Source organism: Maylandia zebra, linkage group LG19 (genome assembly GCF_041146795.1).
Source record: "Maylandia zebra isolate NMK-2024a linkage group LG19, Mzebra_GT3a, whole genome shotgun sequence".
NCBI lineage: Eukaryota > Metazoa > Chordata > Actinopteri > Cichliformes > Cichlidae > Maylandia > Maylandia zebra.
The window spans coordinates 18,181,568-18,205,281 of NC_135185.1; the positions used below are offsets into that span (position 1 = coordinate 18,181,568).

A 23,714-nucleotide genomic window follows, 5' to 3' on the forward strand; every position below is an offset into this window, starting at 1 on the left:
GCCTTGAAGCAGATAGAGATGATCGCAGCAGGTGCCACTCCTCTCAGTAAGAGGGGATTGTCTTATTGTCATTATGCAAGCATAAGAAAATTAAGGCAAAGCTAAGAATGGGAAACTCAGGCTACAAAAACTGAACAACAGAAAGTTACGAGAACAAGAGGATGGTAGGGTCAGAATTTGGCATAAACAATATGCAAGTATGGATCGATCTCACTTTCATAATTAAAGGTTCAGACTGGTAGTGGTGGCCTGCACAGTCACCAGATCTCAATCCAATCCAATAATCCCTTTAGAATGTGGTGAAACAGGTCATCCACAACATGGATGTGCAGTAACTGTGTGATGCTATCATCTCTAAATGGACCAATATCCCTGAGAAATGTTTCAAACATCTTGTTGAATCTGTGCCATGAAGAATTAGAGTAGATCAGAAGGCAAAAACAGTACTGGCAAGATGTACTTAATAAAGTGGCCACTGAGTGTATGCTGTCCATTACAAACAAACTACAGTAAATCAAGATTACTTTGACATTTTAATTGAACTGAACTGAGCGTGACTGAACATTGACCATATATCTCAAACGTTGGCAAGAAGTCATTATCAGCAGCAGAGAAGGGATCTGAGAAGCTGTGTCAACAACTGTTGCTATCATCTGTAACAATTGTTAATATCTGCATTCTGCCACCCTCACAAATACCTTGTGAGGGTACCAGCAACAATGTTTTGAACCAAAGTAACAATACAGGTGGAATGACGTTTATATTTCACAACAATGCCCTGATTTAACCTACAACAATTAAGAAAATGAATAATAAAAAGTAATTTCACTTAGTAGCTGTCAACATAGACTGTATATAAAAGATGGATGTTGGCACAGTGAGGTCCAGTTCTGAAGCATTCTGGTCAGCAAGCAACACATCCGAAGGGAGGGGTGAATCTGACAGATTAACCAAGGACACTTCATGGTCACACAGTAGCAACTAGCCTATCATAAAGCATACCATTTTGTTTTGTATCCTTATAGCCTAAGCGGGGCCATAATTTACAAAATAAAACAATCATGCTGTATTCAGTAAGACATAAAAATAGTGACGGAGGCCATAAACTCAACAGGAAAGCGGCAGATCAAAGAAGCGGGAGGGTTTTTCCATCTTTACCTTAAGAATTGATTTTTTAATGAGGAGGCGCCCTCTGCTGGTTCTTCTAAAGAATGCAGGTCTGTGTCCGGTTTAAGTATTCACACTCTTGAATGCTGGAGCTGCATCCATTGTTTACATACAATCTGACATATTAGTGTTCACTGATCTTCCCTTTATTTTCCGATGGAACAAACACATTTCAGCTCTAATCCATTATTAGTGATATAATTTTCTTTACAAGCATATGGAGGCGCATAAATGCCACCATCACCAAAAACCATCTACAGTACGCAGCAGACTGAAGAACATATTTTCCCTAATCCCAGGTTGAGCTGGGTGTCCTGTGTACACTAGTTGACCATATTACTGGTAACACTTCTGTCTACCAGTCTGTTCTTAATGCGTGACATCTGTTCCAGCTGTGCTTCAAACTGTTGTCTCACCTGCAACGGAAAGCAAGTAACACATTTATCTGCTCAGCAGAGGCAATTATAATTTATTTCATTCCTAACTGGATTGCTTTATGCACTAATCTCTTCTATTGTGAAGTGAGTGTGTGCACTGATGAACCACAATAAAACCCAATGAAAAAAGTAAAATTGGTTCTCTTGCTCCGACATGATATTATTATTTCAGTGTCCCACCTCATTCATGCTTTGTCTGAGCGGCTTCTGATCAAATGTGAGTGTGGATGCCTTCACCAAGGAGCTGCTGTTGAGGATGTAACTGCAGAGAGAATTAAGCAAGTTCTTGAAGATCGAGGGATGCAAAAAATAACTTCAATGAAATGGTTTCCATTAAAGAATGAAAAATATAATTACCACACACACTTATTTATAAAGTGAATAGTTAAACCTACTCATCAAGTGTACAACATATACAGGGTTTGTTTCATCCCTGACCTGAGCTCACAATATGAAGTGAACAAAGAAAGCTCATAAGCCACATGTTTATTCTACCCTCCCCAGACAAACATGTACACAAGTAGTCAACATGGTCGTGTGGTTAGTAGAAACCGGAGGGCTTACCAGTTGATGTTTGCTTTGTAGAGGAGAAAGATGGACCGAATCAGAGCCAAACGTGAGGGTGCTGAGTGAATGACTTTCCCCAGAGCACAGCGGCAGCCACGGCATTTTAAAGAGCTGTAGATGCTGGGAGTGATCAAGACATTCATTATCAACCTGTCTATACTACTAAAGTCTAAGCTGTGCTCATGACAATGCTTTGTGGTACAAAACAAATTTCCTCTACAAGGTCAATAAACGCTGCAGCTTAACCCTACTCACCAATTAGTCATTTCCCCTTTATGTTCTGACTCCATCTTGTCACTAATGACTACATCGTTGGTTACTCCTAAAGAAAATTAGGTAGAAAGACATTAGGTAGAAATATCATATTGGCATAAAACTTTTGAAAATCATCAGTGGAGTTTAAGTATAGTACCCCTGAAAAAACAGACATTAAAAGAGCATTAGGGAGCAAATGTGGTTGTTTTTGTCACTCTGGCACGAACAGCACGTCCCAGTTGATCCCACAAGTGTTCAATGGTGTTGAGGACAGGACTACAGGCAGGCTATTCCATCCCCATCCATCCATCCATCTTCATCCGCTTTGTCCGGGGCCGGGTCGCGGGGGCAGCAGCCTAAGCAAAGAGGCCCAGACCTCCCTCTCCCCAGCCACCTCCTCCAGCTTGTCCGGGGGAATACCAAGGCGTTCCCAGGCCAGCCGAGAGATATAATCTCTCCAGCGTGTCCTGGGTCTGCCCCGGGGCCTCCTCCCGGTGGGACATGTCTGGAACACCTCACCCAGGAGGCGCCCAGGGGGCATCCTTGTCAGATGCCCGAACCACCTCAGCTGGCTCCTTTCGATGTGGAGCAGCAGCTGCTCTACTCTGAGCCCCTCCCGGATGGCCGAACTTCTCACCCTATCTCTAAGGGAGAGGCCAGCCACCCTTCGGAGGAAGCTCATTTCTGCCGCTTGTATCCGCGATCTCGTTCTTTCGGTCACTACCCACAGCTCGTGGCCATAGGTGAGGGTAGGGACGTAGATCGACCGGTAAATTGAGAGCTTCGCTTTTATACTCAGCTCCCTCTTCACCACGACGGACCGGTGCAGCGTCCGCATTACTGCAGCTGGAGCCCCAATCCGTCTGTCGATCTCCGGCTCCCTTCTCCCATCACTCGCGAACAAGACCCCGAGATACTATTCCATCCCCTCCACTCCCAAACAGACAGCAGAAGAAACTACACTAGAGCAAGTGCGCTGGCCCAAGTAGTACCAAAGAAGTCAACATCGCCAAAGCTTAACGATTATCAAACAGCTGCCCTCACGGCATGTGACAAAGGTACTGTAGACACTAATCTTGGCCCAGCTGAGACCACAGGCGAAATCATCTCTTGACCCTCAGCAGTTTGCACACAGAACAAATGTGGAAGCAATCACCTACATCCTGCAGGGAGCTTACTGCCATCTAGACAGTAATGGCTGCACAGTGAGGATTACCTTCTTTGATTTCGCAAGTGCATTTAACACAATTTCATCTGCTGCTACTGAGAGAGAATCTACAGGAAATGTCAGGAAACACATCCACTGACAGACAGGTCACAGCACATGAGACTGGGGAAGTACTCCGTGTGTTTGGTGATGTTCAGTTCAGGAGCTCTGCAGGGGACTCTGCAATCTCCATTGTTGTTCACCTTGCACACCTAAGACACTGAGGAGTTTAGCTCTGGGTTGTGGCACCTACAGAAATACTCTAATGAGTATGCAACGGTTTGATTTTAGAGGCAGGATGGAGAGTAGAGAGCACTAGTGGATGATTTTGTGTCATGGCCTGGGAGGATTCATCTGCTTCTGAATATGAATAAGACCAGAGGGAATGTGATCTAGTTCAGAAGGTTCCTTTTGAGGTGGTGGAGGAGTACAGGTACCTGGGTGTCCGCATCAACAATAGGCTGAACTCTGCTGGGGGAGAAGACTGAATAAAGGCTGACTCTGTAACTGGCTGTAAATTGGAAACTTTGAGGATATTGTGATGAAACTTATCCATCATTGATAATCCACCACTGTGCTGAATAGGCAGTCTCTCTAAAAGACTGATTCAGCTTTGCAGCTACAGGAAAGGCATCTATCACCAGGCATACTACCATATTGCTATTGAATAATGTATTTATCATCTCATTGATTATCTTACTCGAACATATTAGGTCATATGATGTAAACAGTCGCCATAAAAACAAGTCAAAATCCATCTACTATGAGTTTAGTTAGCACTGTAAACTGATACTGCATTTAACACAAGCCCAATGCCTCAGCGAACAAGCTTTTAGAAATGAAGTGTACTTACTTAAGCACATAAGCGAGTCCATGCTTTTCATCTCTCCACAGACGCCTGTGGAGTCCGCCAGGACGGCGTTGCACTGCTGACAGTGGAAAGTCATCTGCTGTCTGTGCACTGTTCCTGTGACCGGCAGCTTTAAGTCATCGGTGTGTTTAATTAAAAAGCTGTCGTTAAATTCCATGCTTCACGGTGCCTAGCCAGCAACTTGGCCTCCTCGCGAATTTGAACAACAGAGGAAAGCACGCCCTCAGCGTAACCACGCCCTTACAAAGAAATGTGCAAGATACCAAATAACACTTTTCTACAAGTTTAACAAAAAAATTGTGACTGATTAAATTTTAATATTTTAAATGTATAAAATGTCTAATAAAAAATAAGATTTTAGAAAGAAAAAATAAGCATGGGGGATAAAAACAAAATCCCGAAAATGCACGGTTGTTCTGATTGGCTGAGAGGCATATCCGGTTAGAGTGAAGAGCCAATCAAATGTGTCGCGCTTCTGTGTTTTGAATCGGAGGGTAGTTTTAACCGACGCCGTTTGTGGTGAGGAGAAACACCGACGTGTGCGCGGATTTTTTTTCTTAAAAAAAAGCGAAATAAACTGTCATACCGGCATGGATTTGGACTCTATGAAATATGCAGAATTGCGAAGTCTCGCTAAGGAGCTGGGACTCAAGGCGAACATGAAGGTAATGAAGCGGTACTTTTAAAAATTTGCTTCTAGCGGGGTTATGGTAGACTTACCTTGTATTCGCTAACGGTAGCTGGCTGTTCTCTAGTGATGGGCAGATGAAGCCCCATGAAGCACTGAAGCTTTTCATCCAATTGGTTCACCCCAACGCGAAGCTTCATGAAGCTTCATTTGCTCTAGCAGGACACCTACTGGACGTAAAAATAATAGCTGGCATGAATTTGAAGAGTGTGGCATTTTGCACACAGCCTGTAAATGTCAACAACAAAAGGAGTGTGTAAAACATGTATATTGTAGTGATGGCAGTATACTGTGTATATTTATAGTGGCAGTATGGGAAATGATTATTTGGAAATGCTTGAAATGGAAATGATCATTTACTGTGAGGTGAGGTGTGGTTGGGGTGTGGACAGTAGTTGTGCTTTTGTAACGTTGAGGTATGGACAGCTACACACTGAGGCTTTGAGCCTCAGTCCTGCCTGTTCACATTTTATTCTGTAAAAACTAAATTTTCACTGCTTTTATGACCTTTTTAGTGGGGAGAACATAGCTAGGATTTAATGATTTAACAAATCTTTTGAATCCTTTGTCCTCCACAATGCTAAATAGCTGGGAGTCCTCAATCACCATGCTGACCAGGTCTTCATCTATTTGAGATTGTTCTCCTGAGGAAAGACAATAAAGATAAAGCACAAATATAAATATCACACACGTAACTTATAACAGTTGTATAATATTGTTATATCATTTAGTAACATTACTGCATCCTATATTATCATTGCATTTGATGGCTCACCTGGTCTTGCTCCACAATCGGTGTCCCCCTTATTCTCATGCAAAGCTCTGTAGTGCCTAAGCATGGATGAGGTGTTGTTGTTGTCATATCCCAGCTCCCTGGCACATAGCAAACACTTCACCTTGTACAAAAGTCAAGACAGCTCAACATAAATTGTATTGCACCATCAGTATCATGAAAATACATCTTCTGTAGAAATTTACATACCTTGTTGGGAGGAATAAGATCAAAATGTTCCCACACAGGGGAGGACATCCTCCTCTTCTTAGCTGGCTCCATTCTCTCCTGACTTTCTCTCCTCACTCTCATAAACCTCCAAACGGTCTCCAAACTCTCACTAACCGCAACTCTCCATCAAACACCCACATTTTTGAATGAAGTCTGAGGGGTTTATATCGCTGTCATATCTCGCGGCAAAGTTCGAACCACTTCATGAACCAGTCACGTGGTACAGCCGGGCAGCGAGGCTTCGGACGTCATCATTTTCAGCTCCTCCCATAAATGAAGCAAGCCTCGATACGCGCTTCGCGGAAACGCCCCCTCCATTACTCGACACACGCTCCGAAGCCTCGATACAGAACGTCCCATCACTACTGTTCTCTAACGTCAACGTGTGTTGGGCAGACTACACTCAAATGCATTTTTTCCCGTTTTTTTTCGGCAACATTAGGCCGACAAACTTCTGAAGGCCATAAAGCAGCATTATCAAGAAGAAAAGAACAAAGAGGCGAAGGAGCAGGTAACTTACTGCTGTTTTGTAATGTATTGGCTTTGTTGTCAGCATCTCATGTGCACAGCGCTAATGCGTTTATGACTGTTCCAGGGGCAAGATATTAATGATGAAGCTCAGGAGAAATCTGAGGTTGTCCTGGATTCAGCTTGCAAGGAAGAAGTTTCCAGCACTACTGGGTTTGTGAACACACGTCGAGGTAAAGGAAAGGGTAACAAGAGAAAAATCTCTGATACTGCGACACCGACTAAAAGCGATGCCAAGATGCCTCCAGTTGCTGCAAAGGTATTATACATTACACTGCATTCAACATAAATACATCTGAAGCACTCTATATCCCTGTGCATAGGGTTGCTTTGCAGCTGTTTAAGTTCTTTGCATTCTGGAGGTTTAAAACCTTTATGCTTATTTTTCTTTTTAAGGATGACACTGAAGCTGATGCACTTACTGCACCTTGCAATGCCAGGGGTGGTAAGAAGAGAAAGGTGTCCTCTACAAACGATAAAGAAAAAAATGAGCCTCCTAAAAAGATCCAGACTGCTGACCGTGAGGAGCAGCAGCTACAGCCTGCCATTAAGGATGAAGCACCAGTGACTGCTGAAACAGGTTAGCAATAGTTGATAAAAGCTGATACACACTTATGTTTTCTTCCTTGGACTTTACGATCATGTACTTTTGCACAAATTTTACCTTTAAAGGTCTGTGTCCAGAAAAGGCACCAAAAGGGGCAAAAGCTGGTAGAATTCCTCGTCTCCAGCAGAAGAGTAAGCCTTTGTTGAAGCCTGTTACCCCCAGTAAGTTTTGTTTGTTCCTCTTTCAATGATATGGTTCTTTTTGTGCTTGATTCAGCAAAAGCTTTTTTGGAGTCTCTGCTATGTACAGCAGAGCCTGTCCTACTTTATTTCAGAGAAATGTGTACATTTTCCTGTTTTCTATAGATGCACAACTATTTTGCTTGAGTAAATAAAACCTTAATCGATTAAAAAGAACCCCCCCCCCAAAAAAAAAAAATGCATAAATAAATCTTTGAATATGTTATACATTTTATTTGTTTATCCAGATTTCAAAAAACTTCACGAGGCTCATTTCAACAAGATGGAGTCCATTGATTCCTATGTTCAGCGGAAGACGAAACAGATGGAGACGTACAGAAATTCAGTGAAGGAATTAAAGGTGCCAAATTATCTTGGCTTAGTTTTATTCAGGAAAAATTAAAGGTAACTTTTACTTGAACTTTGTCTTATTTTTATTTTTTTTTACCTGTAGAGTCTGTCAGACAAAACTAAACTGCTGCAAGTTGATGGCAAAGATCAAGTGGTAAGCACCACCATCTACTGGTCACCCACATTTGATGTATATATTGATTACTTCTGAAGCACACTAATGACACATGTATATAATCCCACAGAGGGCAAATCCAACTCGTGCTTCCATGTTCAGCCCTGCCCCAGTGAACAAGACACCAGGTGGCAAAAACTGCAGGCACACTGTGCTTTCAGCCACCAAAAAACCTCTTTCAAAGGAGGTCACCTCCTTCAGGCCGTCTGTTCTTTCTACTCGCAGGATCAATGTTCGGTGAGTCACCGTTTTATCCTCTGGCCTTTTGATACAACAAATCTAATGAATTTCTTCGGGATCTGTGTCTTTTAAATGGACAAAAGTACTGAGCCACAGTCTTTTAATCTTCTCATTAGTTATCAATCACTTTCGCACAGGTGTATAAAACTTATGATTTAGCGATGCAGTCTCTGTTTGCAAACACTTGTTAAATAATGGTTCATTCTAAAGGATAAACCTGAATTCAAGAGTGGATATTCCAAAATAAACTTTAAGTGGTATTGCAAAGTGGAAACATTCAAATTTAAGTTTTGTATTAAATCTAATGCTGTTAGCAGTCGGACGTACCGCCCACGGTACATTGGATGGTTTAGGGGACTAATTGGTTACGTACAAAAACTTATCAAAAAAGAAGCTAAACATGTTATATATATTTGGAAAGCTGAGATTCTCGTGATTCGAACGATGTAAAGCATTTCAAGATAGAATCAACATAGCAGGTACAATTAGTGTTTATGTCAGGCTGCCAACATCGAAAAAAAAACAATAACAATAAGGTCTGTACTCACATATAAAGCACCTGTTAGTCCACTGATTCATAATATTCCAACAAAAACGGTGTAGTTAGACTGCCAAGAGTCCAGGCAATCCAAATCAGTCCAATATTTAGTCTCTGAGACATTTATATGTTGATAAACATCCACTGAATGTAATAGTATTGTTTCAAAGTAGCCGGCGAATAATCCTATTTTCGGTGCTTCCTGAAGCATTAGCAGCTCTTGACATGTAAATATTCCGGGTATTTTGATCTCAAAATGGCCGCTGACCTCTGCACTTTCGATTGACACCTCATTTGAACCAATGGGTGCTTCACACAGGTGTGAACAAGCAGCGATAGCCAAACACAGCTGGTGGTCAGCGGTCTGGCCAGCCCCCCTTTGATGGGCAGTAACTTCTTCCAATTGTGGCAGAGTGTCAAAATGATTGGCGTATCAGATAGCCAATGATCTTTAAAGAAGATTGATATGCAGCTTAAGGGGGAGGACACTTGTTTTTCCCCTTTTATTTGCATGCGCAAAAGGTTTTTGTCACTCGTGCGCTTTTGCGTAAACTTTCATAGCGACGACAGCGTCTGTGTTCATACAGCATTTTGAGAGAACTTGCGACCAAAGGAGCTTTGTAAGTACAAAATGGCAAAGAGGAAAACTTACTTCTCACTGGAAGAAGTCCTCGAACAATGCACTCGGCGTGACAGTGATCAGTCGGAGGAAGATATTTCCGAAGAAGACAGTGATGTTTCCTTTGTTGACTCGGTAGCAGAGGATATTTTTTTGGATGGAGGAGACGCTACTCTCGACATGTGTTTATTATATCATACAATGATATTACTGTGTGTGTGTGCGCCTTTGTGTGTGTGCGCGCCTGCTCCTCTGTGTGTTTGATGCGTTTTTACTAACTCCTGCTGTGTTTATATTGTTTGTTTGTGTGTGTGCATCTTTGTGTTTTGATTGTGTTCTTACTAACTCACGTCGTGTGTCTTTATATAATGTGTGTGTGTGTGTGTGTGTGTGTGTGTATATATATATATATATATATATATATATATATATATATATATATATATATATATATATATATATATATATATATATATATATATATATATATATATTGTGTGTGTTTTGAGGTGTTCCTGCTAACTTATATCGTTGTTGTTTTTTTGTATATCACAGACAATCATCAGAATCAGATGAACTATGGGAGCCAGCCAGTAAAAAGACAAGTACAGAGGAACACGATGACAGCATTTCGTCAGAAGAGGAGCCACATCCTTCCACTTTCCAAAGAGTTTCTGGAAGCAGAAGGCCAAGAGGGAGAGGAAGAGGAAGAGGGAGAACTGGCAGCAGTCAAGCTGAGATGCCAGCCAGTACATCTGAAGAGGGATGGAATGATACAGATGCTCCAGACATAATACCACCACAGCCCACCTTCAGGCCCATCAAATCACCAGGACCTCAGATCATACCTACAGCTTCATACACACTTTTACAGCTTTTTCAACTTTATTTCACAAACTCCATGTTGCTGACAATAATTAAAAACACAAATGACTTTGGATCAACATGCCACAAGCCCTCTAACCCATGGATTGACTTGACTTTACAGGACATGTATGCTTTTATGGCCATGGTGATTTATATGGGTCTGGTCAAACTCCCTGCAATCACTGATTACTGGCGAGGTAGTAAACTGTACAGCCTTCCATTCCCTAAAAAAATAATGTCTGGTAAGAAGTTTCAAAGGATCTGCCGCTCCCTTCACCTAAGCAGTTTGGAGGACAATGCTGCTAATGAGCAGAGAAGAGGTACGGCAGATTTTGACCGTCTCTGCAAAATAAAACCATTATACACGGAGATGAGGGAGGTCTGTAAAATAAACTATAACCCTGGCCAAGAAATTTCCATTGACGAGCGAATGGTTGCCTCCAAAGCACGTATTGGAATAAAGCAATACATGAAAAATAAGCCTGTTCGCTGGGGATACAAACTTTTTGTTTTGGCAGATTCGAGCAACGGATATACATGGGACTTTTTCGTGTATGAAGGGAAGCTGCAGGGAAACAGTGGCAAGGGACTAAGTTATGAATCCGTGATGGAGCTTATCGATACACGGTTGCTTGGCACAGGATACAAACTTTTTGTAGATAATTTTTATAGTAGTCCCTCCCTTTTCTGTGACCTCCTTCAGAAGAGGATCTGGGCATGTGGAACAATACGAACAAATACAATTGGATTTCCAAAAACCAAAAAAAATTGCCTGGACTCTAAATCTCCCCGTGGCAGCATAAGATGGATCCGAAAGGACTCCCTTCTCTTCGTTCAGTGGCGAGACACAAGGGATGTGTTCCTGTGCTCAACCCTCCACACAGCCCATGCTGGGGACACTGTTCAAAGGGGAGTTAGAGATGCAGATGGACACTGGGTGCTGAAAGACATCTCTGTTCCACCAGCAGTGAAGGAGTATAATCGGTATGTATTTTATATTCAACAATCTATATAACTATTATGTTATTTATTTTGTTTTTTGGAAATCCAATTTTGTTTGTTCTTGTTATTCAATTCTGTTTGTTCTTGTTTTTTCTGTCAATGCAGGTGCATGGGTGGGGTGGACCACTCCGATGCCTTGATAAACTACTATAAAGTCATCCACAAGACTCGGAGGTGGTATAAGACATTTTTTTATCATTTTCTGGACATTGCTGTTGTGAATGCCTTCCTGCTTCACAAGAGCATCACAAAGGGTAAAGGAGAGGTACCCATGCACCAAAAGGCTTTTCGGGAGACACTTATTGAGGAGCTGGCAGCGGCAGCTGGCAGCCTTGCTCCATCGCCCGCACCATCACCCTCTCCAAACAGAGCACATCACAAGCCTGTGCATATCAGTGGACACAGCACCACAGGTCGTCTGAGGTGCAGACACTGCCAGGCAAAGACACCAGTAAAGTGCTCCTCCTGTGATGTGCCTTTGTGCTTTTTGCCAAGTCGAGATTGTTATAAAGACTGGCATGATGCCAATGATCTCTAAAAAATATAATTGTAAAAATACATTTGTGTGAAAAACTATATATATATTTATACACCCACAGATGCATATACATAATGTGTATATATAGTGAGTTTTAATGCCATAATACTTTTTTTTCCCTTTACATTTGTTTCGAAATTGAAAAAAAAACACTGTATAATGTTTATGCTCCTGTAATTTTGTAAAGTATTGACAATAAATCTGGATGTAAGAATAGCTCTGAGTGTAACCTTTAATTAGAGACCAAAATTAGGACTGTACATAAAAGCATTCAAGAATTACAGCCTTTTATGTGTTGATTGTTACAAAGGGCCATTTGGAGTCTCCAAGTGGCCTTTTTTGGGTAGCGCCTATACATAGACCTAAATAAACTTGCATAGAACACTCATTTTCTAAGATATTGTTATCAAATTTGAATTGTGGCTTGGTAAGGCTTCATGCTTTGATCCTGTTGTGTTTTCCAGCTAATACCTCACAAGGTAGGCATCTGCATGCATTCCTTACAAAAAAAAACTTGGGCGAATTTTTTTTTCCTCTCTTTTTTAGTGTGTTCAAAGTTCTATTACTCAATAGCAGTATGACATAAAGTGATTCTGACACCTCAGGAACAAACTACAGATTGTCTCCTTTCAAAAGAGACCAAAACCATGCATATACTCCAAATGGTTCAAGAGCAGCATGCAATTTATTTTGGATATGCCTTTTTCACAAATTTTAGGCATAAAACATAATATGTCCAGCCTTGAAGCAGATAGAGATGATCGCAGCAGGTGCCACTCCTCTCAGTAAGAGGGGATTGTCTTATTGTCATTATGCAAGCATAAGAAAATTAAGGCAAAGCTAAGAATGGGAAACTCAGGCTACAAAAACTGAACAACAGAAAGTTACGAGAACAAGAGGATGGTAGGGTCAGAATTTGGCATAAACAATATGCAAGTATGGATCGATCTCACTTTCATAATTAAAGGTTCAGACTGGTAGTGGTGGCCTGCACAGTCACCAGATCTCAATCCAATCCAATAATCCCTTTAGAATGTGGTGAAACAGGTCATCCACAACATGGATGTGCAGTAACTGTGTGATGCTATCATCTCTAAATGGACCAATATCCCTGAGAAATGTTTCAAACATCTTGTTGAATCTGTGCCATGAAGAATTAGAGTAGATCAGAAGGCAAAAACAGTACTGGCAAGATGTACTTAATAAAGTGGCCACTGAGTGTATGCTGTCCATTACAAACAAACTACAGTAAATCAAGATTACTTTGACATTTTAATTGAACTGAACTGAGCGTGACTGAACATTGACCATATATCTCAAACGTTGGCAAGAAGTCATTATCAGCAGCAGAGAAGGGATCTGAGAAGCTGTGTCAACAACTGTTGCTATCATCTGTAACAATTGTTAATATCTGCATTCTGCCACCCTCACAAATACCTTGTGAGGGTACCAGCAACAATGTTTTGAACCAAAGTAACAATACAGGTGGAATGACGTTTATATTTCACAACAATGCCCTGATTTAACCTACAACAATTAAGAAAATGAATAATAAAAAGTAATTTCACTTAGTAGCTGTCAACATAGACTGTATATAAAAGATGGATGTTGGCACAGTGAGGTCCAGTTCTGAAGCATTCTGGTCAGCAAGCAACACATCCGAAGGGAGGGGTGAATCTGACAGATTAACCAAGGACACTTCATGGTCACACAGTAGCAACTAGCCTATCATAAAGCATACCATTTTGTTTTGTATCCTTATAGCCTAAGCGGGGCCATAATTTACAAAATAAAACAATCATGCTGTATTCAGTAAGACATAAAAATAGTGACGGAGGCCATAAACTCAACAGGAAAGCGGCAGATCAAAGAAGCGGGAGGGTTTTTCCATCTTTACCTTAAGAATTGATTTTTTAATGAGGAGGCGCCCTCTGCTGGTTCTTCTAAAGAATGCAGGTCTGTGTCCGGTTTAAGTATTCACACTCTTGAATGCTGGAGCTGCATCCATTGTTTACATACAATCTGACATATTAGTGTTCACTGATCTTCCCTTTATTTTCCGATGGAACAAACACATTTCAGCTCTAATCCATTATTAGTGATATAATTTTCTTTACAAGCATATGGAGGCGCATAAATGCCACCATCACCAAAAACCATCTACAGTACGCAGCAGACTGAAGAACATATTTTCCCTAATCCCAGGTTGAGCTGGGTGTCCTGTGTACACTAGTTGACCATATTACTGGTAACACTTCTGTCTACCAGTCTGTTCTTAATGCGTGACATCTGTTCCAGCTGTGCTTCAAACTGTTGTCTCACCTGCAACGGAAAGCAAGTAACACATTTATCTGCTCAGCAGAGGCAATTATAATTTATTTCATTCCTAACTGGATTGCTTTATGCACTAATCTCTTCTATTGTGAAGTGAGTGTGTGCACTGATGAACCACAATAAAACCCAATGAAAAAAGTAAAATTGGTTCTCTTGCTCCGACATGATATTATTATTTCAGTGTCCCACCTCATTCATGCTTTGTCTGAGCGGCTTCTGATCAAATGTGAGTGTGGATGCCTTCACCAAGGAGCTGCTGTTGAGGATGTAACTGCAGAGAGAATTAAGCAAGTTCTTGAAGATCGAGGGATGCAAAAAATAACTTCAATGAAATGGTTTCCATTAAAGAATGAAAAATATAATTACCACACACACTTATTTATAAAGTGAATAGTTAAACCTACTCATCAAGTGTACAACATATACAGGGTTTGTTTCATCCCTGACCTGAGCTCACAATATGAAGTGAACAAAGAAAGCTCATAAGCCACATGTTTATTCTACCCTCCCCAGACAAACATGTACACAAGTAGTCAACATGGTCGTGTGGTTAGTAGAAACCGGAGGGCTTACCAGTTGATGTTTGCTTTGTAGAGGAGAAAGATGGACCGAATCAGAGCCAAACGTGAGGGTGCTGAGTGAATGACTTTCCCCAGAGCACAGCGGCAGCCACGGCATTTTAAAGAGCTGTAGATGCTGGGAGTGATCAAGACATTCATTATCAACCTGTCTATACTACTAAAGTCTAAGCTGTGCTCATGACAATGCTTTGTGGTACAAAACAAATTTCCTCTACAAGGTCAATAAACGCTGCAGCTTAACCCTACTCACCAATTAGTCATTTCCCCTTTATGTTCTGACTCCATCTTGTCACTAATGACTACATCGTTGGTTACTCCTAAAGAAAATTAGGTAGAAAGACATTAGGTAGAAATATCATATTGGCATAAAACTTTTGAAAATCATCAGTGGAGTTTAAGTATAGTACCCCTGAAAAAACAGACATTAAAAGAGCATTAGGGAGCAAATGTGGTTGTTTTTGTCACTCTGGCACGAACAGCACGTCCCAGTTGATCCCACAAGTGTTCAATGGTGTTGAGGACAGGACTACAGGCAGGCTATTCCATCCCCATCCATCCATCCATCTTCATCCGCTTTGTCCGGGGCCGGGTCGCGGGGGCAGCAGCCTAAGCAAAGAGGCCCAGACCTCCCTCTCCCCAGCCACCTCCTCCAGCTTATCCGGGGGAACACCAAGGCGTTCCCAGGCCAGCCGAGAGATATAATCTCTCCAGCGTGTCCTGGGTCTGCCCCGGGGCCTCCTCCCGGTGGGACATGCCTGGAACACCTCACCCAGGAGGCGCCCAGGGGGCATCCTTGTCAGATGCCCGAACCACCTCAGCTGGCTCCTTTCGATGTGGAGCAGCAGCTGCTCTACTCTGAGCCCCTCCCGGATGGCCGAACTTCTCACCCTATCTCTAAGGGAGAGGCCAGCCACCCTTCGGAGGAAGCTCATTTCTGCCGCTTGTATCCGCGATCTCGTTCTTTCGGTCACTACCCACAGCTCGTGGCCATAGGTGAGGGTAGGGACGTAGATCGACCGGTAAATTGAGAGCTTCGCTTTTATACTCAGCTCCCTCTTCACCACGACGGACCGGTGCAGCGTCCGCATTACTGCAGCTGGAGCCCCAATCCGTCTGTCGATCTCCGGCTCCCTTCTCCCATCACTCGCGAACAAGACCCCGAGATACTATTCCATCCCCTCCACTCCCAAACAGACAGCAGAAGAAACTACACTAGAGCAAGTGCGCTGGCCCAAGTAGTACCAAAGAAGTCAACATCGCCAAAGCTTAACGATTATCAAACAGCTGCCCTCACGGCATGTGACAAAGGTACTGTAGACACTAATCTTGGCCCAGCTGAGACCACAGGCGAAATCATCTCTTGACCCTCAGCAGTTTGCACACAGAACAAATGTGGAAGCAATCACCTACATCCTGCAGGGAGCTTACTGCCATCTAGACAGTAATGGCTGCACAGTGAGGATTACCTTCTTTGATTTCACAAGTGCATTTAACACAATTTCATCTGCTGCTACTGAGAGAGAATCTACAGGAAATGTCAGGAAACACATCCACTGACAGACAGGTCACAGCACATGAGACTGGGGAAGTACTCCGTGTGTTTGGTGATGTTCAGTTCAGGAGCTCTGCAGGGGACTCTGCAATCTCCATTGTTGTTCACCTTGCACACCTAAGACACTGAGGAGTTTAGCTCTGGGTTGTGGCACCTACAGAAATACTCTAATGAGTATGCAACGGTTTGATTTTAGAGGCAGGATGGAGAGTAGAGAGCACTAGTGGATGATTTTGTGTCATGGCCTGGGAGGATTCATCTGCTTCTGAATATGAATAAGACCAGAGGGAATGTGATCTAGTTCAGAAGGTTCCTTTTGAGGTGGTGGAGGAGTACAGGTACCTGGGTGTCCGCATCAACAATAGGCTGAACTCTGCTGGGGGAGAAGACTGAATAAAGGCTGACTCTGTAACTGGCTGTAAATTGGAAACTTTGAGGATATTGTGATGAAACTTATCCATCATTGATAATCCACCACTGTGCTGAATAGGCAGTCTCTCTAAAAGACTGATTCAGCTTTGCAGCTACAGGAAAGGCATCTATCACCAGGCATACTACCATATTGCTATTGAATAATGTATTTATCATCTCATTGATTATCTTACTCGAACATATTAGGTCATATGATGTAAACAGTCGCCATAAAAACAAGTCAAAATCCATCTACTATGAGTTTAGTTAGCACTGTAAACTGATACTGCATTTAACACAAGCCCAATGCCTCAGCGAACAAGCTTTTAGAAATGAAGTGTACTTACTTAAGCACATAAGCGAGTCCATGCTTTTCATCTCTCCACAGACGCCTGTGGAGTCCGCCAGGACGGCGTTGCACTGCTGACAGTGGAAAGTCATCTGCTGTCTGTGCACTGTTCCTGTGACCGGCAGCTTTAAGTCATCGGTGTGTTTAATTAAAAAGCTGTCGTTAAATTCCATGCTTCACGGTGCCTAGCCAGCAACTTGGCCTCCTCGCGAATTTGAACAACAGAGGAAAGCACGCCCTCAGCGTAACCACGCCCTTACAAAGAAATGTGCAAGATACCAAATAACACTTTTCTACAAGTTTAACAAAAAAATTGTGACTGATTAAATTTTAATATTTTAAATGTATAAAATGTCTAATAAAAAATAAGATTTTAGAAAGAAAAAATAAGCATGGGGGATAAAAACAAAATCCCGAAAATGCACGGTTGTTCTGATTGGCTGAGAGGCATATCCGGTTAGAGTGAAGAGCCAATCAAATGTGTCGCGCTTCTGTGTTTTGAATCGGAGGGTAGTTTTAACCGACGCCGTTTGTGGTGAGGAGAAACACCGACGTGTGCGCGGATTTTTTTTCTTAAAAAAAGCGAAATAAACTGTCATACCGGCATGGATTTGGACTCTATGAAATATGCAGAATTGCGAAGTCTCGCTAAGGAGCTGGGACTCAAGGCGAACATGAAGGTAATGAAGCGGTACTTTTAAAAATTTGCTTCTAGCGGGGTTATGGTAGACTTACCTTGTATTCGCTAACGGTAGCTGGCTGTTCTCTAACGTCAACGTGTGTTGGGCAGACTACACTCAAATGCATTTTTTCCCGTTTTTTTTCGGCAACATTAGGCCGACAAACTTCTGAAGGCCATAAAGCAGCATTATCAAGAAGAAAAGAACAAAGAGGCGAAGGAGCAGGTAACTTACTGCTGTTTTGTAATGTATTGGCTTTGTTGTCAGCATCTCATGTGCACAGCGCTAATGCGTTTATGACTGTTCCAGGGGCAAGATATTAATGATGAAGCTCAGGAGAAATCTGAGGTTGTCCTGGATTCAGCTTGCAAGGAAGAAGTTTCCAGCACTACTGGGTTTGTGAACACACGTCGAGGTAAAGGAAAGGGTAACAAGAGAAAAATCTCTGATACTGCGACACCGACTAAAAGCGATGCCAAGATGCCTCCAGTTGCTGCAAAGGTATTATACATTACACTGCATTCAACATAAATACATCTGAAGCACTCTATATCCCTGTGCATAGGGTTGCTTTGCAGCTGTTTAAGTTCTTTGCATTCTGGAGGTTTAAAACCTTTATGCTTATTTTTCTTTTTAAGGATGACACTGAAGCTGATGCACTTACTGCACCTTGCAATGCCAGGGGTGGTAAGAAGAGAAAGGTGTCCTCTACAAACGATAAAGAAAAAAATGAGCCTCCTAAAAAGATCCAGACTGCTGACCGTGAGGAGCAGCAGCTACAGCCTGCCATTAAGGATGAAGCACCAGTGACTGCTGAAACAGGTTAGCAATAGTTGATAAAAGCTGATACACACTTATGTTTTCTTCCTTGGACTTTACGATCATGTACTTTTGCACAAATTTTACCTTTAAAGGTCTGTGTCCAGAAAAGGCACCAAAAGGGGCAAAAGCTGGTAGAATTCCTCGTCTCCAGCAGAAGAGTAAGCCTTTGTTGAAGCCTGTTACCCCCAGTAAGTTTTGTTTGTTCCTCTTTCAATGATATGGTTCTTTTTGTGCTTGATTCAGCAAAAGCTTTTTTGGAGTCTCTGCTATGTACAGCAGAGCCTGTCCTACTTTATTTCAGAGAAATGTGTACATTTTCCTGTTTTCTATAGATGCACAACTATTTTGCTTGAGTAAATAAAACCTTAATCGATTAAAAAGAAACCCCCCCCCCCCCCCCCCCCCAAAAAAAAAAAATGCATAAATAAATCTTTGAATATGTTATACATTTTATTTGTTTATCCAGATTTCAAAAAACTTCACGAGGCTCATTTCAACAAGATGGAGTCCATTGATTCCTATGTTCAGCGGAAGACGAAACAGATGGAGACGTACAGAAATTCAGTGAAGGAATTAAAGGTGCCAAATTATCTTGGCTTAGTTTTATTCAGGAAAAATTAAAGGTAACTTTTACTTGAACTTTGTCTTATTTTTATTTTTTTTTACCTGTAGAGTCTGTCAGACAAAACTAAACTGCTGCAAGTTGATGGCAAAGATCAAGTGGTAAGCACCACCATCTACTGGTCACCCACATTTGATGTATATATTGATTACTTCTGAAGCACACTAATGACACATGTATATAATCCCACAGAGGGCAAATCCAACTCGTGCTTCCATGTTCAGCCCTGCCCCAGTGAACAAGACACCAGGTGGCAAAAACTGCAGGCACACTGTGCTTTCAGCCACCAAAAAACCTCTTTCAAAGGAGGTCACCTCCTTCAGGCCGTCTGTTCTTTCTACTCGCAGGATCAATGTTCGGTGAGTCACCGTTTTATCCTCTGGCCTTTTGATACAACAAATCTAATGAATTTCTTCGGGATCTGTGTCTTTTAAATGGACAAAAGTACTGAGCCACAGTCATTTAATCTTCTCATTAGTTATCAATCACTTTCGCACAGGTGTATAAAACTTATGACTTAGCGATGCAGTCTCTGTTTGCAAACACTTGTTAAATAATGGTTCATTCTAAAGGATAAACCTGAATTCAAGAGTGGATATTCCAAAATAAACTTTAAGTGGTATTGCAAAGTGGAAACATTCAAATTTAAGTTTTGTATTAAATCTAATGCTTTAATGAGAACTGTCTACATACAGGTTCTCAGAAGCTACTCATGACAATGAATATAAAAGGTCACTGGTGAAGACACCTGCACGCATGTCACCCTGCGTGGCTTCCAGCACCCCGCAGAAACCGACTGCCAATGGATTAAAGCCCAGCAGTGTCAAAACTGCATCGTTCTCTGCAACAAAAACTCCAGGTACTTTGGCCTTTCAACCCTTGGAATGATATATTTGAAGTATGTTTCTAAAAAGTAGATGATTATGTTTTGGTTTTTTTTGTTTTTTTTCCCCCCCTCTGAAAGGACCATTTGTTTTCACTGGCAACACAAGCACTTCAACAACGCCTGGCACAAACAAGAAACCCAGCTTTGATCTGAAGGCGAGTCTGTCACGTCCCCTCACCTACAAGCCTCATAAAGGTATAAAAATGTTCTCATTTTCCCTGTTCGTGTGAAACACCATTTGATTGGACAAGATGTAGCATTGAGTTATTTATTTTATACATAGGTAAACTGAAGCCATTTGAAGATGTCAAAGAAAACACGGCCATGAACAAGTCTGTCTCAAATCCACACCAGGAAGCTTACAAACAGCACAAAGTCCAGTCAAGGTAGGTTTTTAATTGATGCTGAAAATTCTCCCATTGCAGTTGGCTCATGCCACATCTCTGAATATCTTTATTCTTATTTTAGGCAGGGCAGGAGAGCAAAGCAGATACAAGATCGGAAGCAGAAGAAAGAAAGTATGCTTGGGGCAAGAAGAGGCCTTGTCATGGCATAAAATATTGTGCCTGCTTGGGGCCTTTTGTAAACCCTGTTGAAGTGTAAATATTTCATTGTCTGCAGCTTCAGTTTCAGCATTTTGTAGCCCCTATAGAAAAGTAGTAGAAGCTTACATATACTGTCCAGCGTCTTTGAGGTTCAAATCCTGCATTTCTTTTAAATACTTTTAGCTCAAACGCTAATACCTTTTTTTTTAAAAGGATATTTTGATGTGATATAAGTCTGTCCTGTTTTGCTGCATTTTGAAACTACTAATTAAAAATTTCATTTGCTTTATTACTTTGCTACAATTGAGGCACTCATAAGACCCAAGATCTTGTCTTTTTATATTTGTTCTATTGTGGTATTTAATACATAATTTAATAATAAACGGTCTGCACAAGTCATTAATATTAATAGTTTGAAATCTATAATGACATTACAGAAATGGTGTCAATATAAGTTCAAATTTTTCCCAACAGTCTGACTGCAGCATTAACCGTTCTTAGACTTCTGGGTTCCTCTTGTATGCTTCATAGGCAAACTCCTCTGTGTGTGCATAATCTTTGCAAACACCAATGAAATCAATTTCAAGCTGGAATGGGCCATCAGCTTTGTCTCCCAAAGTAAACCCAATGGTGTTAACCTGTAAATACAAATATGAAAAACAATGTGAAGGCCACAAGCTAAAAAGGGATTAGGGTAATGATACATCAGTTTTATCATCACTTTGTGAGGGAATTTTTCTTTGCACTACCTTGTCCAGCCAGACAGGATGCTGGTCATCTTGTACCCTCCCTCGATGTGTAAGGAAGAACTTGGAGAAAGGTATCTGCAGAAGAGCATTTGAAGTCAGGCTGATCAACGTATTTGATACTATCATGCCTCTTAAACAGACCTATATAGATTTATTAAATAATTTTACTTTAAAAAAAAAAAACAAACTTCACCTTAACATCCTGCCAGTAGGGCCCTCCTCTGGTATATAGGAAATAACAGTATATGTCATCCTTCTGGTGAGAGAAGTATGTTTCTGCTGAGACGTTAATCATCCATGGGCGACCATCACCACGTACACGTAATTGCAGAGTGTTAAAACTGCTCCAATCATGGTGTTTTTTTCTATCAAAGGAAGCCTAGAAGACACAAAAGACTTGGAAATTGGTATTTACATAAACTTTCATTGATAAACTGCAATGGGGGAACCCCCTCCTCCCCTCTGCATCCATCCTATATTATGTTCTAAATGAAAAGTAATCACGGGAGGGAGACTAATCTCTCTCTGCGCTACTGAATTCAACAAAAACATGGTATCCAGCAGTTAACACTAACCAGAGGCTGCTTTGAGCGCATAGTGCAGTATCCACTGTAGCGTGTTTCTCCATCTCGTGGGGGAGTAGAGCTCAGTGTCCCGTACAGAAAACAGGTATTATTGTTCCTTCCCAGCTTCAGGTAAGCTTCACTATGGCCTCCAATCTCACGATCAGAGGACACCGTCCACTCCCTCAGGCTCTCTGGACCTCTGAACTCCCATACAACTCTGTTCTGCTCCAGCATGTGCTCAACAATCGGTTTACCCTCAGGGCCAACCCAGCGGTCGGTAAACTCCTTTTTTAGGAGTGTGAAATGTTTCTTTATCCCCTCCAAACCTTTTGAGAAATTAAAGTTAATCTTTTGCCAGGCAAACTTGGTCTTTTTGGGCTGGCCAGGTCGTCTGTATTCACCCTGGATCACAGCTCTTTTGGGCACAGTGAGAGGAATGATGGAGGGGAGAAGCGGCTGGTGGTGGAGGATGGTGCTCAGCAGCCTCCCAGAAGGGAGGTGTGTGATCCTCGGCAGGGACATTTCAACGCTGATCTGCAGGTTTCACTGCTGAGATACAAAACAGAGTAACAGAGTCAAAATGAATATAAATAAGAATATGTTTCTCAAAAACAAAATAATGGCCTGACACACTTAAAACAATATTTATATCGTTTTGTATAATTATCCAATAGAGGGCATTTAAAATGTCCCACTTCAAACAACTATATTTATGTAGAAAAATGAAAGGTTTCTTGTTTGAATTATGTGTTCATGGGTTTTCTTTACGTATAATCCCATTTTCACACTTGCTCACATATCGGCAAGTGTGAGCAGAAGTTTTGGCAGTTTGCTGGTCTGGAGCATTCACATGTGTGTAAACACAATGCTGATGAAAAATGACATTAGCAAAGATCATAAAGAGGTTTCTGGAAGGGTTTTACAACGCGAAAAATTATTCACAACAGGGAAAACATTAAAGACAGAGAAATTCAACCCAAGACACTTACTAGAATAGGGAGGGGCATTTCTATAATCACACTCCCACTCTCACTTCTTAATTCGATCACCTGACTCCAGGTTGTTTCGGGAGAGGTCATGAGGAGGTTTACTTACTTTTTTCTGTCTACACAGTTGGTGAATAAAGACTGTTACCTCTAAGTCCTTAGAATTAAAATTGATTGCGTGCTATTCGTTTAGAATGACTGTCAGATACATTTCGAATTATATTTGTCTAAACACACAAATTAATCAAAAGCTTAACCATACTGGAATGATTGAAACTGTTTACTTCGTGGAAAGAATTACATGACGTAAACTACAGTTAATAACTTAACACAGTGTAAACTGTTTACATTTACCTTGACCACGATGTAGAAGCAAATGTCTCGTAGATACATCAGGGCTTGTTTGGGTTAGGTTTCATCATACACTATGCTATGAGGTACAAAAGAATATATAGACTGCCGGTGTACGCTGTCCTAGTAAAAATAGGTAAACCAACACGACTGAAATTCCTTCAGCAAACCTTCGACCAGAAATGTCACTGAATGAGCCACAAGGTAATCACTCAACACAGCTTCCGTGCATCAAAGATTACTGTCCTGACTCCTGTACTCATATATGGTTCCTCTCTCTGCTAACTGTATATGCTCTTATATCCAGCGGTTCCGTTTCTGCGGTATGTTCTTTGGTTGAATCTTCGTATTTAATACACAGGGACCAAGAACAGAAATTTTTGTTATATCTCACTTAAACATGTTTTCGTTAATCAAGCTGGTAATACAGGCGCGCATGCG

The 23,714-nt window shown here is 41.5% G+C and overlaps 5 protein-coding genes across 7 annotated transcripts; 2 read left to right on the forward strand and 3 right to left on the reverse strand.

The window, feature by feature from the left end:
- Positions 1–520: 520 nt before the first annotated feature.
- Positions 521–4,930, reverse strand: LOC105941167 (opa interacting protein 5). Its single transcript, XM_012922149.5, has 5 exons — positions 4,487–4,930; positions 2,427–2,493; positions 2,169–2,291; positions 1,785–1,866; positions 521–1,583 (listed from the first exon to the last, which is right to left on the reverse strand). Exons 1-5 carry the CDS (start codon positions 4,659–4,661, stop codon positions 1,491–1,493), a joined length of 540 nt encoding a protein of 179 aa, XP_012777603.1. The 5' UTR covers positions 4,662–4,930; the 3' UTR covers positions 521–1,490.
- A 74-nt stretch (positions 4,931–5,004) lies between these two features.
- Positions 5,005–12,120, forward strand: LOC106674743 (uncharacterized). 2 transcript variants are annotated; one of them, XM_076877811.1, is made up of 10 exons: positions 5,005–5,169; positions 6,638–6,706; positions 6,791–6,982; positions 7,120–7,303; positions 7,396–7,491; positions 7,758–7,870; positions 7,964–8,014; positions 8,106–8,272; positions 9,988–11,283; positions 11,407–12,120. In XM_076877811.1, exons 1-10 carry the CDS (start codon positions 5,095–5,097, stop codon positions 11,837–11,839), a joined length of 2,676 nt encoding a protein of 891 aa, XP_076733926.1. In that variant the 5' UTR covers positions 5,005–5,094; the 3' UTR covers positions 11,840–12,120. The 2 variants fall into 2 exon arrangements, 1 of the variants encoding a protein (XP_076733926.1); XR_013094664.1 differs by lacking the exon at positions 11,407–12,120 and having other exon boundaries at positions 5,015–5,169; positions 8,106–9,614; positions 9,988–10,116.
- A 978-nt stretch (positions 12,121–13,098) lies between these two features.
- oip5 (opa interacting protein 5) lies at positions 13,099–17,419 on the reverse strand. The gene is made up of 5 exons (XM_076877813.1): positions 17,065–17,419; positions 15,005–15,071; positions 14,747–14,869; positions 14,363–14,444; positions 13,099–14,161 (listed from the first exon to the last, which is right to left on the reverse strand). Exons 1-5 carry the CDS (start codon positions 17,237–17,239, stop codon positions 14,069–14,071), a joined length of 540 nt encoding a protein of 179 aa, XP_076733928.1. The 5' UTR covers positions 17,240–17,419; the 3' UTR covers positions 13,099–14,068.
- Positions 17,420–17,552: 133 nt separating this feature from the next.
- Positions 17,553–20,910, forward strand: nusap1 (nucleolar and spindle associated protein 1). The gene is made up of 12 exons (XM_004539956.6): positions 17,553–17,746; positions 17,903–17,971; positions 18,056–18,247; positions 18,385–18,568; positions 18,661–18,756; positions 19,035–19,147; positions 19,241–19,291; positions 19,383–19,549; positions 19,886–20,049; positions 20,155–20,271; positions 20,360–20,462; positions 20,545–20,910. Exons 1-12 carry the CDS (start codon positions 17,672–17,674, stop codon positions 20,630–20,632), a joined length of 1,419 nt encoding a protein of 472 aa, XP_004540013.1. The 5' UTR covers positions 17,553–17,671; the 3' UTR covers positions 20,633–20,910.
- ndufaf1 (NADH:ubiquinone oxidoreductase complex assembly factor 1) lies at positions 20,331–23,582 on the reverse strand. Of its 2 annotated transcripts, none has more exons than XM_004539959.5 (5): positions 23,277–23,582; positions 21,946–22,482; positions 21,564–21,749; positions 21,371–21,445; positions 20,331–21,259 (listed from the first exon to the last, which is right to left on the reverse strand). In XM_004539959.5, exons 2-5 carry the CDS (start codon positions 22,456–22,458, stop codon positions 21,119–21,121), a joined length of 915 nt encoding a protein of 304 aa, XP_004540016.1. In that variant the 5' UTR covers positions 22,459–22,482; positions 23,277–23,582; the 3' UTR covers positions 20,331–21,118. The 2 variants fall into 2 exon arrangements, with proteins under 2 accessions (XP_004540016.1, XP_004540015.1); XM_004539958.5 differs by having other exon boundaries at positions 21,946–22,485.
- Between the last annotated feature and the right edge of the window lie 132 nt (positions 23,583–23,714).